The sequence below is a fragment of the Branchiostoma belcheri genome, unplaced genomic scaffold, assembly GCF_001625305.1.
Source record: "Branchiostoma belcheri isolate BF01 breed outbred unplaced genomic scaffold, Haploidv18h27 scaffold48, whole genome shotgun sequence".
Classification (NCBI taxonomy): domain Eukaryota; kingdom Metazoa; phylum Chordata; class Leptocardii; order Amphioxiformes; family Branchiostomatidae; genus Branchiostoma; species Branchiostoma belcheri.
In genome coordinates this window covers 423225-447318 of record NW_017804109.1, presented here as the reverse complement: position 1 = coordinate 447318, position 24094 = coordinate 423225, and the positions used below count along the sequence as shown (strand labels likewise).

General features: G+C 45.1%; 1 protein-coding gene across 1 annotated transcript in view; it reads right to left on the bottom strand.

Annotated features, from left to right (window-relative positions):
- Positions 1–2788: 2788 nt before the first annotated feature.
- LOC109479373 (matrix metalloproteinase-14-like) overlaps positions 2789–24094 on the bottom strand; it is a 38177-nt gene continuing 16871 nt past the window's right edge. The window contains exons 3-11 of the mRNA XM_019781331.1: positions 13423–13529; positions 10736–10837; positions 9285–9489; positions 8212–8370; positions 7562–7729; positions 6893–7029; positions 6348–6486; positions 5576–5751; positions 2789–4574 (exon numbers count right to left, since the gene is read on the bottom strand). Coding sequence (XP_019636890.1) covers positions 4302–4574; positions 5576–5751; positions 6348–6486; positions 6893–7029; positions 7562–7729; positions 8212–8370; positions 9285–9489; positions 10736–10837; positions 13423–13529 — 1466 coding nt within the window. The 3' untranslated portion in view covers positions 2789–4301. The remainder of the gene's footprint in view (positions 4575–5575; positions 5752–6347; positions 6487–6892; positions 7030–7561; positions 7730–8211; positions 8371–9284; positions 9490–10735; positions 10838–13422; positions 13530–24094) is intronic.

Below are 24094 nucleotides of genomic sequence, written 5' to 3'. Positions count from 1 at the left end.
AGTTTTTGACCAACCAAAACGTTTATCTATGAAATATTGACACTGACCACCCCACCCCTAAAAGAAACTTTAAGTTAGTAAAAGTTTCTTTAAATATGGTGAATGGCCTACCACATGCTATCATAATGCATAAGAGTGCTCAATAATTGAAAAATATACCTCCATTCACTGTGGTATACATTCCACATACATGAAATGAACATTTGAAAAATCCGTCCAGATGACGTCATGTTGAACAGAAGAGGCCTAAGCAACAGTGAGCATGATGAGAATATTTGAACTGTTGTGTGGCACAAAAGCTAAGAATGGTGAACAAAGTGGCATTGAATTATTGATGGACAAATATGGCTGACTCTAACCTTAGGTCTTAAGCTGATTCAATAAAAATATTGGGAAACTACGTAACGTTAGGTTCATTGGGGACAGGTAACACACTCCGGGCTTTTAATGATCGCGTAACAAATATATGAATTAACTGAATAATCAATTGTTTATTTAGTGACATAAATAAAAATAAAGATAGGTCAAAAACCTGATGGGAAAGGGTGGGTGGGTGAATGAGTGAGTGAGTGAGTGAGTGAGTGAGTGAGTGAGTGAGTGAGTGGTGAGTGAGTGAGTGAGTGAGTGAGAGTGAGTGAATGAGTAAGAGTGAGTGGGTGAGTGAGTGAGACTGAGTGAGTGTGTGTGAGTGAGTGAGTGAGACTGAGTGAGTGTGTGTGAGTGAGTGAGTGAATGAGTGAGTAAGAGTGAGTTTGTGAGTGAGTGAGTGAGTGAGTGAATGAGTGAGTGAGTGAGTGAGTAAGTGAGTGTGTGTGAGTGAGTGAGTGAGTGAGTGAGTGAGTAAGTGAGTGAGGAGTGAGTGAGTGAGTGATTGAGTGTGTGAAATAGGTGACACTGAATAGAACGAATATTACCTTAGACAGCACAGAGAATTTAAGAATCACAATAAAATCAAAGGATGTAACGTTAACGTTCATTTTCGACCATCGTCAGTGGCTAGCTCTTGCCACAGACCGACCTGCTTGGCGGCTTACTGTTCACGACTCAGTCTCTGCCTTCGAGAGGAGACGCAGAACTGCCCTCGAAGAGAAACGTAGAAAGAGGAAGAACCCCACCGTCACGGCTCCAACACCAGACCCGTCACTTACCTGCAGCCACTGTGGCCGAGTATGCCGGTCACGCATCGGACTTGTCAGCCACCAGCGGGCGTGCAGCAGGAGAGGCCAGCCCCTGACAAACTTCGGATACGAAGCCAAGCCAAGAGATATGACAAAACATGGCAAATATGTTGTCTTAGAATTAGTAAAATGTAACGAAAAGATGGGAAACACACCAAACGCAACGTTTACCTTTAAATCAAGATGGAAGATCCACCATCATGTATCTGTTGTCGCTAAGGTGCAGCAATAAACCACCCAACTGCATGTCGGGCTGACCAAAGTCGCCAGGAGGGGTCAGTGTCCTGTTCTGTTCGGGATAGTACATTTGTAAAAAGGGGAAGTACAACTGGAATTTCATTATTATTCGTCTTCAACAAATATAATTTAACCCAACATAAATACGATAGAAATAAAAAAAAAAGAAAGATTTTAAAAAGCATTATTCAATGATAATGTTATATATAAGTGCACTTATGATTTTATTTTAGCCATTATATGGCGTGACATCAACTGATGTGGAACTGTCTTGTCGTCTGCAACTTCGGGCCAGTCCACTTCGACCGAAGGGAATCCGATGGGTAAAATAATAATTTCATAAGGTTTAACGCGATTATAAATTCAACCATAATCGAAAAGAGAAACCAAGATAAAAGATATGCATCGTATGTTATGTCCTCAGCTTAGTGGAAAAGTAGTATTTTATTTGTGGAATATAAATGCATTTTAAAATTCCCGCCCAAAATTGAATATGGTTGTCCAAATGTTGTGGTGTCTATTGCAGCTTTCCAAAAGTGCTCAGCACTTTAGTGATGAAATTGCTTTATAAACAACTTCTTACTCATACTTTAAATCACAATGATACAATTTTGACATCATATAAACATTGTTTGACCTTACAAATGTATCAGACGGCTGATCTAACAGAACTGATCACAACTAAACACTCCGGCACTATCTACCTTAGGGCGGGCAGCTAAAATCACGTTTCTCGCCATTTTGAGGAATCAGGTCAGAAAAATTTGACCCGTAACTTTCTAGTTTGAAAGGCGATCAAACACCGCCCTATACCATCGACATTAGTACCCAATCATGCAACTTCTTGGTCTAGAAATGACAGTTTTTCAGAGTCGCATTCTGATGTTCTTGCCGACTTTGTTGTTCGCCAAGCCGACGGTGTGGGAGGGGCAAACAGCAAGTATGTCACCAAGAGCTACTGAACTCGAAACGGTAGGTAGAAGAGTTTGACATACGGGGATTTCATTAAGTACAAATACTGACATCATTTCGATCTTAGTTCTAGAAATAAATACAGGCACCTTATTTTTTTCATGGACACCTGCAAGTCTTTTATGGCAGGCATGAAAAAGTTTGTTTTTTTCAAGAAAGTTTTCATGCTGTGAAGTTCAAATTGAAACATAAACTTGATAAAGAGGATACGTTTGTTTTATTCCACTCTCGCCTAACTTTCTCAACCCTTCATTGTATTTTTCATGACCCTCAGCCTATTTGAGTCATTCATTCATTCATTTATTCATTCACTGTTTCATTCATTTATTCGCCCATTCACTTATTCAGTCATTCATTCATTGTGAAAAAGAGAAATCGGTAAAAAAGGACAACCAGGGCTTGTAAAGAACAAGTTTAATCATCTTTATTTCACGTACAGAATACCAGTTGGGAAACAGACCTACTTACTGAAGATATCCACATATACGACGAACACAAATGAACTAATGTAACGATGGGTCCAGCCCAGCAAAAGCACAGCTATCATACCTACAACACACATAAGCTTCTCCTAGTCTTACTCATACCGTATAACGATCTATGCTTCTAGCAAAATCATTTAAATACACAGACATACTTGGGAGATCATACGTTTAACCGACATTTTGAAAACTCTAGTTTGAATCAAAATAATATATTTAAGTAATACATCAAATACACGGTTCACACTCACAGAGGCAGGGTACTGGCCTGTTCACGGATTCAGGCTGCTTTACCTATTTTAGAAAACGTCCCTTACATTAGGTCACTTAGCTCTTACCTAATAACATAAGATTTCATCACAAAGGGATACAGAACATCGAAAATGACGGGACAATTTCACTGCAACCCGTTCAGGGGCTTAAATGTACAGCTATGGACAGTCTCTACAGTCAGCTAGTAGCGTGCCGAGCAGCGCACTGCAAAACATGCGTTACAAAAATACTCTGCTTTCAATAGAAAGTGAGGAAAGTACAGCGTCGTCCTACTTAAGTCTAAATAACTTACTAAAAATAGGGGAAATTTAACGACAAAAGTCCGCTTGCCCCATCAAGTCGCAGCTATGCAGAATCAAAAGAAACAAAGAAATTGAAATCGAAAAGAAAACGCATAAATTAGAAAAAAAATTGACTCTCTTACTGGTCGAATTGCTCCTGTAGTTCCAACCTATCACGAAGTTTACCAGTCAGTTTGGATAAAAACTTCCTATGTTAAGTCGAAAGTTAATCGTTTGTCCTAAATACAGTTGTAATTGGTCACTTTCTGCCGTGTATTGTCAGGTCCTATAGGAGTCTAGAGGAGGGCTTGTCTGACTGTGCTGCTACCTATGTGTTGGTCACACCGAGACAATTATTCAGCAAACAGAGATGTACTCACACCCAAGTTAAAATGTACACTATTTACAGGTGAGTTGTGTATAACCCTATCTAGCCCTTCCATGTGTCCGCACACATTGTGTGTGATTTGTCTACAGTCACATTACACGTTGCTATCGTCACGCCTTACTCGCGTTTACTCTCCAAGCAGAGGTTTAGGCTTCGAATTATGTTGACGTGTTTTTAGGCATTTTTATCGAACTTTCTTTTTGTAGTAGGCATTTCTCGGTCTCGTAAGAGACTGTCGATGGCTTTGCTCTTTTTGTACTAGTATCTTTTTATCTGTACTCATCAAACCAAATGGTAACTGTTTGGCAAACGGGTACTGTCGGTCATTTTGATACTAAGTCTTTGCAGGTACCGAAAGATCTGCTTGGAGATTAGTCACATTTGTACATCTACTACTGGCCCGAATGATTTGTATGGAGAACTAACTAACTGTTGAAGAATGACAGTTACGACGTGAAGAATTATTGAGGACTACTACAGGTGGTCATCATCAGTGCGTGTTTTGTATCGTCCGAGAAAGCCACAGTGATAATAGAACGCACAACGACGTCAGGCCTGCCCGCCAAGACGCGCGCGACGCGCCGCTGCCTCCCGTCAGCCCGTTCACCCTTTGGTCCTCGGCTCCGTCCGCGGGCTGGTCGGTGCTGTCCGTGCCCGGTGCCTGTCCGTCCTGGGAACCCACCCAGTCAGGCTCATGCTGTATGGGGCAGCCCAGCCACCACTCTGCCGTGCTGCGGGGGTACTGCGGGTCGGACTCAGCAACCTGAGGGGGAAGACAGATGATCAGCATCTTTACATCCTTCCAATCTTTCAGCGAGATTAGGCCACTCAGTGAACAAGATGGACTGATAGCCATCGAAAATTTGGAGGTTAGTATTCTTATCCTTCCAAGTTGTCACTGATGAACGAATTCACTAGTAACTGTATCAATACGTGACAAATGAATCTCTTCAACGATATTCAGCGTATTCGTTGTTACCCTCTATGTACAACTTTAAAACGCTATAACTCACTCAGACTTATATAGGAGATACCAAGCGCTTCTAGCTCTGCTTGACTGTGTTTAAAAGTCAATTAGATATAGAAGTCCAAATATTACATGTGTAAATGGGTCTAAATTCTCCTTCTAGCTCTGATTGGCGGATGTGTTTCAGCCAATGAGATATAGGAGGTTAACACGTAATCTTATTTTTCAAATAACTTTAACTTAGCATTAGCGTTTTTAATGTGGTGGGACTACGGCGCACAGATATGTCAACTTTGTGTATCTAAATGATAACTGTACTTGTTTGTTGTGTTTGCTGTTATATAAGTTATAAACTTGAATGCAGCGTCACATTGTCCTTGTTATGTTTTGATGATTAAACGTATTCGTGGGAAAAACGGTGAGTATTAGATACATGGCGTTTACGGCAATCAGTAAAGGTGGCAAATGACAGACCCAGATGGAAGAAAAAAGTTATAATATATATGGCATTATGTCTAACAAAAAAATTCAGAGTATGAGTACGTAAGTAAAGTAGTACATGTATGTAAGTGCCATGTTTAACACATCACAAAAAGATCACACATGACATGCAGTGCACATCAATTGCAAGGTGAACTAGAATACCAGCAATATGGGACTCCTTGGACCAAAAAAGAAGGAAGCCCAAATTTCACTACAGGAACGGATAAAAAAGGTGGCCCCATAAGCCACACATACACATATACCGACAAGGTACAGTGGGTCTGTAACGTAACGTTAAATTAATTAATAAATACCCTCAAATTGTCGTCGTCGAATCTCCAGTAGCGGCCACCCTGGAAGAAGTAGGTTTTGCCGTTTTTCCACTGGAAGGCGGCGTCTATCCTGTCGGGGAGTCCTGTCCACACGGACAGCGGCTGCGGGTACCCGTCGTCCACTCCCCAGCCTTTGGAGTACCGCCAGTACTGGTTACCTAGGAAACGGGTAAACCAGTCGTTAAGGTTTCTGCAAGTCTACAAACTCTTCTTCCTTATACATGTATTCCTTTGTTACTGGTCCACTATGTAACTCCTGTACTACAAAGCTAATCTCTCTAAGTTGACGCATGGCTTTGGTATGTTTGCATGCCCTTTTGGAGTGACGTCTGCCTAATGCCGACGTTACAACAAAGTCTTGAAGTGAACACCGGGGCACTCTTATTGAGTCCTACAGGGCCGTTTGGCCCATGGTGGTAGTAGTACAGTAAAAATCACTTCGGATGGAGAGTGGTTACAATCCACTCTACAGAGGCACAAAGCTAAGCTCCAACTTGACGCATGACTTTGGTATCTTTTGCCTATTTTTGGCGTGTTTGGTACGTCTGCCTATGCATGTTATATGCAAGTCTTGAAATAAAGGCAGGGGCACTCCTATTGAGTCCTACAGGGCCTTTTGGCCCATAGCGGTAGTAGTAGGCATCCTTCCATCTCCAGAGATGATGGTAGCACTGTATGGCTGATATTGTAGCTGTGTGCAGCGTCTGGTGGTAGTACAACATCTATGTTCCCTTCGGTCGTGGGTTTGACGTACCTTTGATGAAGTAGGTTTTCCCGTTTCGACCCCACTCGAAGGCGGCGTCCACGTTGGTCGGCACCCCGCGGAACCTCTCCATACTGGCGGGGTAGCCTTCATCCAGCACCGCGTTGGTGAACCGCCAGTACCTTTCGCCCTGAAACAAGGAAACAATACATCGCACAGTGAGAGCTGACATAGATTTAAAAAAAAAAACATCACACGGGTTCAATCATTTTCCCGAAAGTAGAACGTCATTGAGAAGTCAAAAGTAGCAATAGAATTAGCCTAAGGATAGTTGTAATCGGTCTTAATTCATTTATATGATTCAATTTTTCTTCTTTGTTAAGTATACACACGTCGTTGTATACCAATGTCTTGCGTTGTGTTATTTGCGTTTAGCCTTCGGGCATGGTTTTGCAAGGCGTTTTGCTCGTACCTCCCAAGTTACATATGCAGTATCATACCCTCTAGCTAGATTCTGGCTAAACCTGTTGTGAAGCGTGAACTTGTCAACATTTAATTGGCTGACTACCTGAATGATCTAGCATGTCGAACAGTACCTTGATGAGATATGTTTTGCCGGTACTTGGCCAGAAGAGCGCGGCGTCGATAGGTCCGACGACGCCCCAGATGTCGTGTATTCTCATGGGGTAGCCGGGATCAGGGCCGATGTCGTTCAGTCTCCAGAAGAACTCTCCTAGATGGGGAAAGGGGTGGGTGTGAGCATGAGGCGTAACTCAATACTAGTACCTGTTAGCGCTGTGTTAATAGGTGGTCAAGGGACTAGGTAGGTAGGTGTGAAGAGTGTTTTTGCTATGTGGACTATAGTTTCTCGTGGTTCTTTCTTGTAGTATCCATTCATCTTCTTAAGGTTTATGTACAGGAACATGAAGTTGATCCCTGATGGCCAAGTTCTACCAAGCTTGGCCATCAGTTCAAACAGAAAACTACTCATGATGTCTCAGGTTATCATGCAGAGCAAGAGGACGAATCAAAGATACTCGGCAGCTAAAAAAGGTTTGGACACCGGGCTTTTTATCATATACAGGCATCTAGAACTAAAACACCGCCTCCTGCGATTTCACAACCTAGGTAACAAGGCATTACAGTCTATAGTACAACGGTTTGGTAGCCTGGTTATCAAACATATTATAGCTCCCGAGTAGAGGATGTAGGACTCGGGAGCTATAATAGGTTTGGTAACCAGGCTAACGGCTCTCTGGACAGACCTGCGAAGGCGTATGTGGATCCGTTCTTGGTGCGTGTGATGGCGTCCAGGTGCCCGGAGCAGGTGGTGGGGTCCACCGTGCCTCTGGCGTCGTAGTCGGGCACGTCCACGTCGTTGGACGGGGGCCGGGGCCGCGGGTGGGGGCTGGGCCGGTCGATGTCAGCCACTCCTAGAGTGGGGGAGGACATGTGCATAGTTGAGGCTATGCCAGTACCAACCGACTACAAGGATCTACAACAGCCTTTACCGCTACAAGACTTATTCAAGACTGCCCTCAACCTGTTGTAATGTATTAGATCTGACCTGGCCATTACCAATATCTATAACGTACCATATGATAATGTTCTTTATCAAACATGGGTGCGGGCATGGTGGCCTTGAAAGGGTGGGCATGGTGGCCTTGAAAAGGTGCACTTAGGTGCACCTATTCCACCATAAATAAATAAATAAATAAAACAACGGGTGGGTTTTCACATCTGACGTTTCGGTGACCGTCTGTTACCAACAATGACTGGTTCTGATTCGTAGGTGTCGCTGCTGCAATAATACAAATGCGGCACCAAACGTAGAGTTTTTGCACATAATACATTAGAACAGTGATGTTAAACCAGTATGTAACGTACGTCCTGTAACGTACAGTCTGTAACGTACCGTATAGGTTCTGTATGCCCTCCACGTCGTCCGGCGGCAGTGTGAAGGCGGGGGTGTACCCCTGGTAGAACGGCGCCATGAGCGAGCCCCGCACGTCGGAGTGCCCCAGGCCCAGGCTGTGCCCGAACTCGTGCGCGGCGACGATGAACAGGTCCGTACCTGTAGGGGGAGATCAAGGAATTAATGGCTGCAGAAAACAGTGAAACGTTATCTTGCCATGAGAATCTAGCCTGGAGTCCAGCTTTGGTCCGAGATCCGCTACCGGTACCCCGCGGACCAAAGCTAACATGGCTAGACTCCAGGCTAATAAGAACCTCTGCACGTATAGTTCACTGTTTCTATCTTTTGAAGCAGCCAAATAACATGTTTCTAAAGGAGTCATACTTTTGTGAATAATCGCATAAGGTTAGTGAATGATTAAATAGCCAGGTTATTTATTCACAACGACTTGTTTCACAAGATTCAGCGTTTCGATGACCGTCTGTCATCTTCATCAGGGCAATTATGACTGGTGCACTAAAGCTAGATGTTAATGGTTCACTGTGCTCTGAAGCTACTTGTTGAGGTTGTGAAAAAAGAACTTTGCTATTCGATATGAATTGTAGTTCTAACTTGAGCCATGTTCATACTGCCAAACCAAACTTTTCCTGCTAGAAATACTGTTGCCCCATACTGCTTTAGTTTGTGAGAGGATGGACTGGGTAGGGAGAAAGAGACGGGCAAAACAAAGAAAACGTCAAAGGGAAGAGAAAAAGAAACGAAAGGGGAGAAAAAAGGTGTTATTCTCGAAAATGGGATTGAACAAGAAAAAGGGAAGAACACAGAAAGAACTGCACCGATATCACATAATAGAGCTGTCCTGTCCCCTGTGGATGGCCCTAGACTACGCTAGTATGTGCTATCGGTCGGTTAATTTCTGTGAGATCGTTACAGAAAGGGAGCAAAGGGAAAGTGGAGGAAAATAAAAGAACAGAAAGCGGGAGCAAAAGGGAAAATTGAGGAAAATAATAAAAGCGAACAGAAAGCGGAATAAAGAAAGGCTTTACATGTGGAGTTTATGCACAAAGGATCACCTCCGGGCGTGCGGACCGTCCAGGTCTCCCCGTCGTCGAAGTGCGCGTCGCCGCCGTACTGCGGGAAGAAGGCGTGGGCCAGCTCCCCGCCGGCGCCGTCAAACGGGTTGCCGTCCCCGTGCTCGCCCACGGAGAACTTCACGTCCAGGTCCGGCCGCCCCCAGTAGATCCGGGTAAACGTTAGAGGCGTGTGCTTGGCCCACACCTGCAATTGCAAAGTCATGAACGATCATTTAAAGTGCTAATAGTAAGTGTAACGCGATGTAGACATTGACAGTAAACTTGTGCTCCCCCACCTACAACTTCACGTCCAGGTCCGGTCGCCCCTAGTAGATACGGGTAAACGTTAGAGGCGTGTGCTTGGCCCACACCTGCAATTGCAAAGTCATGAACGATCATTCAGAGTACTAGTAAGTGGTAAGTGTTAAGCGATGTTGGTATTGAAAGGAAATTTGTCAAACGGATTCCCGTCCCCGTGCTCCCCCACAGAGAACTTCACGTCCAGGTCCGGTCGCCCCCAGTAGATCCGGGTAAACGTTAGAGGCGTGTGCTTGGCCCACACCTGCAATTGCAAAGTCATGAACGATTGCTCAAATTACTGGTAAGTGTAAAGGCCACATTGCCAGTTATGGCAATGGCTAGTGTTGTTAGATAGGTCTGTAAAATACTGTCAAAGACTGTCAATCTGTGTTTTACCATTGAAGGGGACGCATTGACTGTAGCATTTCGCCTGAGTCACAATTTTGTGACAAACGTGACATTCAGACATCCCTACATAGATAAACAAAAGTATCCTCCGGACAGTAGATAGGACGTGGCACCATTCCAAGTCCCCGCTACCTCCCTCCGCGTTAACGGTTTTATCTACGGAGACACTTCCTTCCCGGGTACAAACAGTCCATACAGACACCGAAAATGTCACCAGGACCGAAAGGTCCCTTTAAGTACGCGTAAGAACTGGTGCCAGGCACCGCACTAACCACAATCTCCAAGCAGATCCTAGGGTGGCAAAAGACAGTATCAAATTGGGCAGAGAGGGCCTAGGGTCTAATACGCCACACAAGGATGGCCAAGCCTGGCCAATTTGATACTGTCGTTTGCCACCATAGAATCTGCTTGGAGATCCTATACAGCAAAGGTTTCCGTCAGAACTGGTGCCAGGCACCGCACTAACCACTTCACGAGCATGTCCTGTAACTACAACTCAATTATCAGACACTGGCTAGACGGAAGTAAGATGCTGAAGGGTAGGGAAGGGAAGCGACTGCACGATAAATCTGTTCCCTCTATTGTCTGCAACGCATGTGATCTCATCTCAGCAGAATCACCCAGGCGCGGCCAATACGTCCGGATACTTAAATGTGTCACAAATATTTCTTTCCTCAATAAATTTCGCCTTTTTTTGCGAGACGCCCCGCCCCCAAAGAAAAGGACAAGTCTCTATTCCATACCTGAAATGCTTTTTCCACGGCCGATTCCACTTCGAAGGCGGGTAGGTCCTGAGTGTAGGCGGATATCCTGTAGGTGAGGTCGTGCTTGCGCCATCTGCTTCCCTGGATCGGAACGGAACATTTCAAACGGATTAGAAACATTGCAGGTTAGCAAGGAGGTACAATCTTATTGCACCTCCTTGGTGTTAGCTACTTGGAGGTGCTTTAGTTGGGAGACCATGTCTGTTAGTTTGGTACATCACGATCGAAAGAGAATCGGGACGACGTACATGTATGTATGATGCAGTGAGACACCACAGCCAGGGGAAAAGACAAAAACCGGCAAACACATATCCTACCCCTGCGTCTCTTCTTTCGATTGTTTAATTCAGGTCCGTTGGCATTCATCACCATGAAAGTCAGTATACCTAGCACACTTGGCTACCTTTGCACCAGTGCGCGATTCAAGAAGTGTAAACAAGCGGTGTCGGAAATGTAAGGCAGTCATTTCCACAAGGGTGACAATTCTACAGCAACTAGGTTGAGGCTAAAGGTGAGAGGTCGATCAGGATGGTTGTATTAACCTGGTACGAAACATAGTCATAGGGTTGCATGATGTCCTCTCCCGGCCAGAGGGACAGACGGGAGTCCTGAACACACAAGCAACAGACAGTACGTTAGATGGAAAAGTTGACTTAGAAACTTCAACAAAGAGACAAGAATAGTCCAGAAAGAAGTAAAGGAATTGCATGTTAGTGTGACGAACGGTTTGGAGGCGGAGGTTAGGAGAGTAAGTCTTCTAAGTACAAGAGTTAAGAAAACGACAGGGCAGGTATGGAGAATGTGCACGGTGTACGTAGGATAGATAAGGTAGTAGTCTACCTCCTTGTAAGTAGCCGGTAGCACATGGCATGTAGCAGCAGAGGAGAACAAGAAAAAGAGACTTGGTTAGTACTTCCATGCAGCTGTTTCCACTGGCTTCTATGGTGAAACACTGTGCCAACTCATTGCTACGAGTGAAAAATAATTTTGGTGTGGATATATAGGGTATAGTATTGCCACAAGTTGGCACATGTCCTTCTTAAAGCTTCTTGTGGCCTGATTTCAACTTGCTTTCCGCCAATTTCACTGAGGTGCTAACCACCACTTTCGATATTTCAAAGCTGATGTTTTGAAAGCGGAAAGCACGTATGTGACACGTGGTAGCACGTAGGGAGGCTGAACTACTCGTACTGGACCACATCCCTGCCGCCAGCCAGCCACACGACACGAGCTAGCTGCATGGTGACACCATAGTCTCCACCAGACTCCTATGCAGGCTGAATAAATAGTAAAAATTGGCATAAAAGAGGATTTAATTGGCCAGAGGTGTTGGCCGGCCAGAGAGGGTCAATTTGCCTGCTCTCTGGCCGGCCAACTCATCTGGTCAATTCAATCTTTTTTAGTCCGATTTTTACTATTCATTCAGCCTGCAAAGGAGTCTGGTGGAGACTACTGACAACACACCCCCGGCGGCGCCGCCGCGGCTGGCAGCAGCGCGACAGGTTAGAGCCCTGCCTCCCCCATTGTTGTGGCTTGTACACGACTGAGGGCAGATCTGAACATCACTGCCACATGCTTGGCACGGTTCGACCCTCCTCAGGCCTGTTTCTCGCGAGCTAACCAAGAGAACGGACAAATATTAGCTGCCCCGGGCGAACTTTCGGGTGTGGTTTTACAAGTAGTTTTAAACATTGGCCCTCTTTCTAGGAAGTCTCAGAATGTTTACGTGAATCCTTCAGGTAATCAAAATCCAAATCTGCACGTCAGAAACTAAAATACTGTTATTTTGTACACATTCTTGCAGTAAACTGAAGCTGCATTTGAGGTCTACTCTTCAACCTTGTTGACAGCAGCATTATTGTATTTTTATAGCAACTTTAAACACAGAACAGATATCTTTACTTGAACCATCACCGTCTTCATGGTGGGGGAAAATTCAATAAACTAGCTGTCGGAGCTGTCTGGGCGTCCATACAAGCCATCTGGCCCCGGATCGCACTTGACACATGGGCTTGTGCCAAGTTCCGAACAAAGTTTGGACTAAGTTGAAGCCAATTTTAAACAAATTCGAACTTGACCTGTGAGCCTGCTACCGGCGAGGGCCACGCGAACACATGAACATGCTAACCATCACTAGGTACACTTCTTTACAGATTCAAGCTCCTACGATATTTGTGTTCAATTTCTTTCGCTTTCTGTGATTCCTAGACCTAGGATTGGCACTTTTGGAACACTGATGAGCAGGTATAGCATTTTTGCAGAAATCTCTTTTTATAGCTACGACGTACGTGGTCACCTATCATGTAAGTTCATCTGTACACAAAGATAAAATTTTCAGCGGCCACTGTCGCCTTCATCAGTATCATTAAGGTGTGCATATGGTCACGTGTCTGTAACTCGAGAGTTTACATTCGGAAGTGATTGGTCAATAACTATCCTGAGGAAGGCAGCAGTGGCCGTTGAAAAATGTGATCTTCCCGTTGTGTTGGAATGAAGTTCAACATTTTACTAACATGGTCACTTGTTGCTGATTCTTCTACCCATCAGTTGTCAGGAGCCTTCATTGATGCATGTACGGATTTGCCTCATACACAATAAGACTATAACAGATTCTACATGCGTTATCATGTGGCACACGTGTCAATGTTAGAAAGCTGGAGATGTACCTGTATAGCGTATCTCCTTTTCCTGGCGCTGTTGGCCGTCCCCACGATGTCCGGCACGCCGCACCGCTCCTTCGTCATCATCTCCAGCGTCGCCTCGTCAAGCTCGCCTACGGCAACACAGGGAGGGGTAATCAGGGTTAAACAACTCGTTGCCACCAAGCCCTGTTGAGGCATCATCAGCAGAAAGCTTTAAACAAGTCCTACAGTTACAGGTCGTTCGGTGTAATATAGCTAGCTGCCGCCTCGCCGCGTGCCTGCGAAGCTGGTGTGTTACGCCGAAGGGCGGTTATACCGGCTATACACATACAGGCACCGGTTGACTTTACTCTGCAATCCACAAGTAATGAGACTCTGTACTGATGCTTAGATCTAGATCTTTCTCTAGGTCTAAACAAAAGACGCGGCAATCTGGAAGAGGCCGATCCGAATTGAAGCTACTCACCGTGATCTAAGAAAGTAATTAATGGTGTCAGCACAAATGATTACGGAATAGCAATCAATAAATAATGAAAAATAGAGAAATCAATTAACAAATCAATCAATAATCTTAAACTTAAGACATTTAATGAAAGGGAACAGGTGTTCCTCAATTTTCATGTTCTGATCAGATACAGGCACATCTCACACTTCGGCCATTACGTCTATCAACACGTGTAAACCGCGGCACTGTAAATACTGCGCGCCAATGTAGATGTGTTTGTTGATATCAAAGAGTGTTTTTGTTAGAGTGCAGATGATCTCTACATAACCCTTTATCTCTAAAAGCGTTTATTGGAAGTCTTCCCACTTTCCCGCGTTTGTTTTCATACCTTGGAAGAGAGTTAGAGGAGACAAACCTGTGATGGTCCTAGCCTGGTTACCAAACCTATTATAGCTCCCGAGTCTTACAGGAATTGCGGAGAGGCTGTAGGACTCGGGAGCTATAATAGGTTTGGTAACCAGGCTATAATGGTCCATGATCATTTCAATCATGATCGACAAAATCTTGGCCACCACATCATTCTGCAGCCAATACAGTGGTATTGTCTATGCTGTTACGGAAGGATGGGGACGGATATAGGAGTTTTCTTTTACACAACCAAACTTGTCTCACCTTGCTAACGTTTCGGTGTCTATCAGACACCTTCCTCATAGCTTCTGATAGACTCCGAAACGTAAGTAAAGTGAGACAAGTTTTGATTGTGTAAACGAAAACTCCTATATCCTAATTTTACCGACCTGTGGAAACTATGTTCGGGAAGGATGGGGACATAACGTAAATGGAAGAGACTTTCACCAGATGGTATGAGCGAACGCTGCTGACCTCCCCCGCCTCTCGCTACACCTCTGTCTTCGTGTTGCCGCCCTCTAGACTAATCAAACCGCTCTCGGCACGCGGGCCGGGCCGTGCAGACGTGAGAGAGACATGATAGGTGTGGCAGCTACATCTCTACGTCTCACGTAATCTCAAAGCAGATCATACCGTGGCAAGGCAGTGTCCAGTGGCCAATGGATACTGCCTGACCAATGGATACTGTGTAGCTAATGGATGCTGTCTTTGTGACCACCAAAAGATCTCGGCTGTTTGTTATCAGACAACGTACACGGGTATTGTGTTTAGGGATTTGGATAAAGGTACGGTGTTGGTCTAAGTAGCATGGCCCACATTGTTCTATTAAGGCCATTGCTTCCGGATCCTGAAGCTTGGAGATTACATCTCATGTGCTTTAGGAAGCAATGACCTTAATAGAACAATGTGCATCCTTTCCTTTACATTAGCTAGGGAACCGTCCTTATACAGCATTGACACTATTCCACAACCATTGATCCATCAGAGCTCTTACTCTCCAAGCAGAAGTGGAAGAAAACAACCGCCTTCACAAAAGTTGACAATCTTTACTCTCCAGGGAGAGGTTGATGGTGAGAAGATCCTCCAAATTTTCCTAATCAACCTCTTCTCGGAGACAAGGTAACGATCCCTCCTTCCTCCTCTGTTTGGAGAGTAAAACCAGTGGCAACACTGGACCATAGACCATAGCTACCAACTTCGTGAGTGTGCAAAAGAATGTGTGCCATGCTGCTTAGACCAACACCGTAGCTTTATCCAAATCCCCAAACACAATACCAGTGTACGTTGTCTGATAACAAACAGCCAAGTCGGTCATCGGGAGCGGAAGACTCCAAGGTCGTCCTGAATGACCATAAACTACTTCAGGGGAAGTGTTCTGTGTAAAGTCTGTGTGTTACGCTTAAGAGGGGTTATAATGGCTACAGAGACACAGATACGGGAGCTGGTGTAAATATATATGATACGCCAAAACAGTTACTCAAGCAATTGGATATGATTTTGGAAACGGTCAGGCGTTTCAGGTAGCATCCACTCCCTTTCGTCAGTGACACTAAGAGATTGCATGAGAAATGTAGGTTTACAAGCACGATATGCAAACAAGTAAAGACATAAATTTTGTACCATAGGCAATTGTCGTGCAAAAGAGTTCTTCGTCTGCCCCCTTAGGACATGCCAGGTATGATACTAGATAAGGGCCTGAGGAGACTAGACATATTCATTAGATTTATTAGGTAAAATTGTAGAACAAACTGCTGATGTTTGAATCTCACGCGTTCAACCAGATTTCAAGATATATCATAAAGGTAGCACAAGATTTTGAAGGAATCTTGGTTTTACTCCTTATCATAGTGTCTCGTTAAGACATACACGGCCCCTGTCCCCGCTGTCCTGGCACGGTTCCAGCGCTTAAAGCGGCCACCCAGCAAAATGTCAACTTGCGGTGTTAGCCCTGCGCCGTCAGTACACTGTGATGTAGTTTATCATAGTAGAGCCGGGCTCTCCAGACATCGGGGTCCTCTGGTCTCCTCTGGTCCGGGACGCCGCTACTAGCCTGGTATCCAGTCTTACGTGATTGGGGGTGTTGGGGTGTTCAGGCAGGTTGTGTCTTCGGGGGCTCTAAGAGCTTCCCCCGCCCAGTGCAACAGACCGTCCCGGTAGGAGTGTCACGCTAATCAGAGACAGTATGCTTGGGGATTTGGTTTCCCCCCAACACGATATGTTCGTGGAGGGCTAATTAATCTCTCGTGAAATACACACCGGGAAACCTATGTGAGGCGGGCGGGCCAGAGCTCTTACGGCCCCGACCACGATCAGACCACGATACCAGGCTACGCCGCTACGCAAAATTAGCCTGAACTTCAAACCCCCCGTGACGTCACGGCCAGGCCAACCCGTCGTTAATTAAAAAAGCCGTGTTGGATTGATTATATTGATGACATCCTCTGGGAACCCCCAAACTTATGCGAGCGTGCGAATTAAAAACCTTTGGCAAAAAAAAAATTACATTCGTTAGGCCATGGCAAGTATTTTTTTTATGGATGACATCAACGCGCGCATGATTTTTGCGAAAATGGGCAAAGATGCCTGTTGCAATGCCGGAACGTGGATGATAGATAACTATGAAGAGGGGAGAGAAGGCCCTGATTTGTTGTTTTGTCTCTTACTTTTTTACAGTGGTGTATTTCATTCCTTTATATGTGATGTTGCCGCTAAATGAAATAATCTTGTTTAACAAGGTTTATGATTGTAAAATATCAAAAGTTATTGTTTTGCTCGCCTTGTTTTTTTCGCCCTATCGCATTAGATTTGGAGTCTGCGGAAAATGTCATCCATGAAATTGACTTGCTGCGGCCTTAAGAGTGATCACACACACACAGACCCTGTGCGTCAGACAGGACAGGTATTCCGTCCCATTATTACATACGCGCCATTCCGGCACCGTTATTTTCGGCCATCCGTGGCCGGCCATTTGCGACGGGTTCTCCAAACAGGGCCGCCCCCTCCCCGCCCCCCTGCCGCCCGGCAGATGTGATGGCCGGCTCCCGACACCAGCCTTTGATCCCCCGAGCCTGAAAGGTCGGGCCGCCTTGAGACCACCTTGATATTCGCGCCGCGGTGCGAGCAAACCTCGGCTGCCCGCGCGGCCTGGCCTCAGAGGAAAGGCCGGGTCTTTATTGGGGAGGGCGGGTTAAGGAGACGATAGTCTTCCCCCATCACAGGACAGCGGCCTGCTAATAAATCACTACCGGCCCTCCATTCAAAGCATGGGACCGACCTTGGTGCTAAACCAGTATTTACTGGAGCAAACCGTGCGGCAATTACTCAAGCGGGTTCAGCGGTGTTTGGATAAGACGGACTAGGAGGGACAGACGGAGATGTAGGGCAGAAGGACAGGGGTGCCGAGGGGTACTCTCCAAGCAGAGGTTTGGGTTTTGGCTTATTTTGGCGTGTTTTAAGCTCTTTTATCGGTTTTTGTTTTTTTTGCACTGGGTTGTTTTATTACTCCTACCAGTGAAAAAAAGAAACCCCGAAAATAAGCCTAAGCACACGCCAAAAATAAGCCAAAACCCAAACCTCTGCTTGGAGAGTACCGAAGGGAAGGAGTCGGTATGTTCCAGCGATGATCGGGTCATTTGTACAGCTCACACGTCCTGTTGGAACCGTCCGTAACCCCTGGTATTTAACGACTTTTGACAAGGGCACACGAAAGGACAATTATGTAGTATGGTCACTGAGACTAGGCAAGGAAAAGATATCACGAGTTCTGCTCTGGAGGGGGCAAAGACAACACAGCTCAAGCTATACAGGAAAAGCTGTCGTGTCTGTCTGTCCAAAGACGTGCAATCTCATGCCAATGAGCACTATAACCGGTTTTAGTGTATATTGTCCAGTACCAGGGCCAGACCATTAAAATAGCGTCTAGATAGTTGGGCAGTCTTGGCTGCAGTCATTTTATACAGCCTAATAAATCAAATAAAAAAATCAATCAATCAAATTCATAACCAGTCTAGGGGAAATAATCTAAAACGTCTTCGTCTCCAGTCCCTGTGCATGGGTTAAAGGTATCTCCTTACTAAAGTAATCAAGAAGTCTCTTGTGGATTTAAGTACATTGTACTAATAATCTTCGTCGCGTAATGGTCACTCCTTTGGCCAATGGTGACAGCCTTGCCACCGTAGGATCTGCTTGGAGATTATATTATGGTGCAGCGGCCCACAGGCTTGTTTGTTTACATCGCCGCTGGATGTCTTCATCGATCTCTAACTGTGCGTGACGGTCTGATTACACTCTGACATATGATAAGGCTTGTTAGCTGGGCGTGATGATGGTGTAGTCTCGGATCCGGCCTCTGGGTGATGGTGACACAGCCTCGGATCCGGCCTCTTAAGGATGACATATGATTGGGCCTGTAGATGGGGCGTGATGATGTGGTAGCCTCGGATCCGGCCTCTGGGTGATAGATAACATATGATGCATTGTATGTCATGTACTGTGCAGCGTACGTGATAATGTGGTAGCCTCGGTTCAGGGCATGTGGCTGGGCATGATGATGGGATAGCCTCGGATCTAGCCTCTGGAGGATGGCATATGGCATATCATGTAATTGGGCGTGATGATGGGATAGTCTCGGATCCGGCCTCTGGAGGATGACATATGATAGGCTAAATGTTGCTGGCATAATGATGGCATAGCCTCGGACCCGGCCTCTGGGTGATAACATATGATGCATTGTAGGTCATGTACTGTGTAGCGTATGTAATGATGTGGTAGTCGTGCAATAAAGTTCTTCTTCTATCGTCTGTCAAACCTTCCGAAGAGTTTGGGCCATTCCAAATATTCCTGTTTCTTTCGGTTAAAGCAGAAGGAAGAAAGAAGGTAAAAAACATCATCGTCGTACTGTATTTCAGTATATACTGCTGTCATCCTAATTGTTCGCGTGTCTCATGTCTGTTGTTACACATTACAGCCCCTCCCTCTAGCACATCAACCATGTGGGAGTGTTCTCCTACGGCAGTGTTTTATCAACCTTATTATTCCACTGTGCCATGAAATATTTGTAATATGATGTAATTGGAAGGGATACTCTGTTTAGGCAACATTCAAATCATAATAAAATTCCCAGAACGCCACATAAACTGGGAGGCGCCGAGTGAGTGGACCAAGGCCGTGGTTAAGTGTGTGTGAGTGGGGAGGGAGGACGGAGATGGGCTCTGCAAGAAATTAATTAGAAATATTCAACTGGTATCAAATGCACATAGTACCGACCGGCTGCCTTCCATGACTTTTGATCTATAATTTTTTAATGAAGACTCTGGAGTGTTACACCTTGCGCCTGGTTCTCACGTAACTCGAACTGTGGATAGACAGGTCACAGAACATTAGTCGCTTTTAGACGAAATATACTAAGTGTTGGCAATCGTCTGTCGCCAGAGACAATGGCAACATATAACACTTCTTACAACGGGGGGGGGGGCAAAATCTATCCATCCGAGGTCTCATTAGGCTATCCACCTATGATGAAGACCATGTGAACCTCCAGTTATCGTGTCTGCACACACACGCACGCACGCACACACACATAAACACACACACACACACACACACACACACGACAGCTACCGAAACATAACCTTCTTGGCTATCAATCCAAGAATGAATTGGCGTAGGGATGGGGTCGAAGAATTCGACTTTCACAGCCATCTATTCTCCTCCTCCTTTGGCAGACTTTCCAGGGACAGCCGGGATGTACTACGACAAGTGTACGATGTACGCTCTGTACATGTACGTACAGTTCCTGACAAGTACGGGTCACCCTGGCGCTCCGTAACGCCTGCTTCACGTTTTATCCCCATACCTCAGCCCGCAGACGACCTTATACCCGCTCAGGCTACCTGGCAACGAGCCACGTTCTCCCGCCAAAACGGACCGTAATCGCCTTCCCAGGCGATGGACGGGCTGCTACAGGAATGCTACTGTGTGGTGAATGGGTGGTGTATGAACTAGCGTGTTCTGAGCTTAATCTGAACATGACAGTCGGTACAATCTGTACAGGAATGCTACTGGTGAATGAGTGGTGTAGGGTGTTCTGTGCTAGAGGGGGCAAAAACAACACAGCACAAGCTACAGCTTAATCTTTACATGACAAGCGGGACAATCTGTACAGTTATGCTTGTGGTGAATGCTACAGGAATGCTAACTTTGTGGTGAATGACGCGAATACTACTGGTTCCAGGACGGTGTATAAACTAAGGGTTTTGTTAATAAAGAAAGGAAGCCTTGAACATGAAATTGGAAGCACTGTACTGAATTTTAAGGATGTCATGCGGAACAATTGATTGTCAAACAGTCAAAACGGAAGCTAGTTTGACAACGAGAGTCACGAGGCAGCTTTAGTATAAGTGTGGTGGATCAATTGACCAAATCACCCATACATGACTGTCGTGTACTGTTATCAAAAGTATTTTGCAGTTATACTGCCACATATTGTACCATGTACGATTTCCGAGCAATAAATTAAAGTCCATTCATATAAGTTTGACAACGGGGGTCAATGGCACCTTCCGCCGTCTATATGTGCAGGGCCAATAAATAATCTCCAAGCAGATCTTTCGGTGGACGCAAGACAGTGTCAAATTGGCAAACGGATACTGTCTGCTAAATGGACTATGTCTGATACTGTCTTATGTATTGTATGTATATTTGTGAATGAATGCCAGGAAGACTAACGGTGGGCTCAAGGGTAATAGTTATTCTGAATAAAGTTTCAAAGTTTCAAAGCCACCGAAAGGTTTGCTTGGAGATTAGAGGACCACTCAACCGAAACAAGCGGTACAGTCCAGTGCCACTTCACTGGCAATCGAACATCTTCTGGAAGAGCCCTGAGTAAAATATGCGGCCTTGTATGTCTAATATGAACCATACGTGTGACCCTGGTGGTGCTGGGGAATCATGTAGCATGCCTGGCTGTAAGGCAATATCGCGGCGTGTATATTTGGTGCATCATCTATTCTACTGCATATGACATGTGGCAAGGACATCCTGTGACATGTCATTAACATTGTAACACACCCAAAGGCCAAGAATCTGCCAATATTATAACATAAACAAGATAGAAAACAAGTGTCATTTTACTTCGGAATGTACCTTACATAACAACGAGGGAAATATTGTAATGTTGCATAGTCCATTTCTCATGCAACTCGATAAACCATGTATTAATTATATTATTATAAACTCCATCTGTTCTTACACTTACAACTGTTTTAAGAATCAAGATGTTGAACCTGTACATATTAGTATGCTATAGATGTAGTAAGATACCAGACCTGCATCACTCTTACTGTACATATACCTGACCTGTACTTAGTTTGTAAGGGCAAAGATGTACAATAGGAAAGTTTAGACAATGTATAACAATTTATATGTGACTGCTCTAACTACTAAACACTAGATTCTGACTTATTGGGTTGGACCAAGGACGTTCTACAGTAGGTTCTTGGTTGGACTTCTTTTCCCGAGACAGTGGAAGCCGAATGACCCCACTTTTTCTATATTGTGACAATAAAGGTTTTTCATTCATCCATTCATCCCCCGTGTGCCAGACCCCACCGCCGTTTGAGTGACACGGGTGCATGGTCTGGCACGGTGACTAGTCCGCGCGGCTTAGCGAGGTATATTTGGCGCTTCCGTGATCCCGTCGGAGTTACGGAGGATCGCGGGGACAGGATCCGCGGAAACTGAACCTCCCAGACACATACCCAACATACCGACATCACGTAAATGGTGAGGGACGGGGAAAGTTAATCTCCAAGCAGATCCTACGGTGGGAAAACCTATCAATTTGGCCAGGCAGTAATCATTGGGCAGAGAGGGTCCATGCGCAACCCAAAGTGGGGACAGCGACAAAAAAACGGGTCATATATAAACAAGGTAACGATCTTCCCCCATCAACCTCTGCTTGGAGAGAAGAGGAAAGTAGCGACCATCATTGCCGTCAATGCCATGTTGACACTGATAGACGTTTTGAAAACAATCTGAGGTTAGAATTGGAAGGATTTGTATTCTGATATATTACATATTATAACACGGTTAGCCTGTGTTTACACAAGCTCTCGGCCGGAGGTTAATGACCCAACCTTTGGGGCGGGAGGCCGCCAGGAGCGCTATTTCGTTTAGGAAGATGGGGGGAATTTTTGGTTTCGTTCCAGTCTTTCGGAACACATTGAAAGTGTCTGATTCTCCAAAAACTACCGTGACCGATGCTTCCTAAAACTGGTTTCTGACATGAGTCATGGCATAACTCCCTACAGTATGTAACTAACGGAAGCGGTCCCCATGTTCCCATGCCCGGTCCTCTATCACGGTTACCAGGTCACGGGATGACATAATTACGGCAAAGTGTGAAATGTGATGTCAGCAATCTGCTGCTGTACATAGACGTAACCATGGCAACCGTTTGGACATGGGCGATGGCTGACGTTGCAGAGCACACAGGTAGACCAGTGGGTCAATTTGACAGCTCAGCCTTTCTTTATGTGGAAGGTTAAACATATAATGGTTAGATCATGGTAACAGACTCCTCCGGTGGGCGGAGCAGTACTAACTTCACATGTGCAATTCCCATGATCTATGTATTACATGTATTACAGAAGATACCAAAGGAAGAGCTACCTAAGCAACTGTAACTTTTAAAATCTATCCAGTTGGGAATGCATGACTCCTGCAATTAAATGTGCAAAGATTGAGAGTAACAAGTCGTTCGGTGTGATATAGCTAGCTGCCACCGTGCCGCGTGCCTGCGAAGCTGGTATGTTACGCCGAAGGGCGGTTATACCGGCTATACAGATACAGAAGCTGGTGTGTTACGCCGAAGGGCGGTTATACCGGCTATACAAATACAGAAGCTGGTGTGTTATGCCGAAGGGCGGTTATACCGGCTATACAGATACAGAAGCTGGTATGTTACGCCGAAGGGCGGTTATACCGGCTATACAGATACAGATACAGAATGTACATAAGGTCAAATTGTGAATGTATTTTTTTATAACAGCCCGTTCGTACGCGTATTGCAAGATGTCTATTTCATCAAACGAGGACATCTTGTCACTCCCAGCCTTCAGCAGACCCATGTATCTCTTTGCAGGTTTTAGCTAAGAAACAGTTTGTTTGTTTGTTTGTTTGTTTGTTTGTTTGTTTATTCGATCTCCATTAGATTTACATGAAATCTATTCTTCCTGGAGTCGCAAAATTACAATGAAACAAATGTACAAAACAGAACAAAACAAATATACATGAAAGTAAAACCAACATAACAAAAGGTGTGAGTCTTAATAAAAAAAAATAACATAACGCACACAACATTAACTGAAAACTGAACTTAAGTGAACGGGGAGTTGTGGTCCGCAGCCTGAGTATTTCTGAGGCAACCCTAATGGGTTTAGACTTACGGCTTTGGTTAGTGTAAAAGTGCTGCAGATGCAGTTTGTACCGCATGCCTCGGTACAGACGTAACTTTCCATGTGACCATACAGCCGAGGGACCGGAAACAGCCGCGCAGGTCTTCAGGGGACAGACAAGCGGGGTCCGTGAGTCAGCTTCACGGGAATGCCCATCTGTGCACCCGCTTAACATGACATGTTCCCACTGTGTCTCATTGGGACAGGCTAGGCTGAGGAAGCGCTTTGTGACATTGTCAGCATTTTAATAGACCAGAAAAGAATACTTTTTCATCCTTTATATACAACTAAAGCACAGTGGTACAGGGAAGCGTTTTGTGACATTGCCATCATTTCAACAGACAAGATACCCATGGTTTTCGATCCTTATAGCCCAACTCGCATTGAA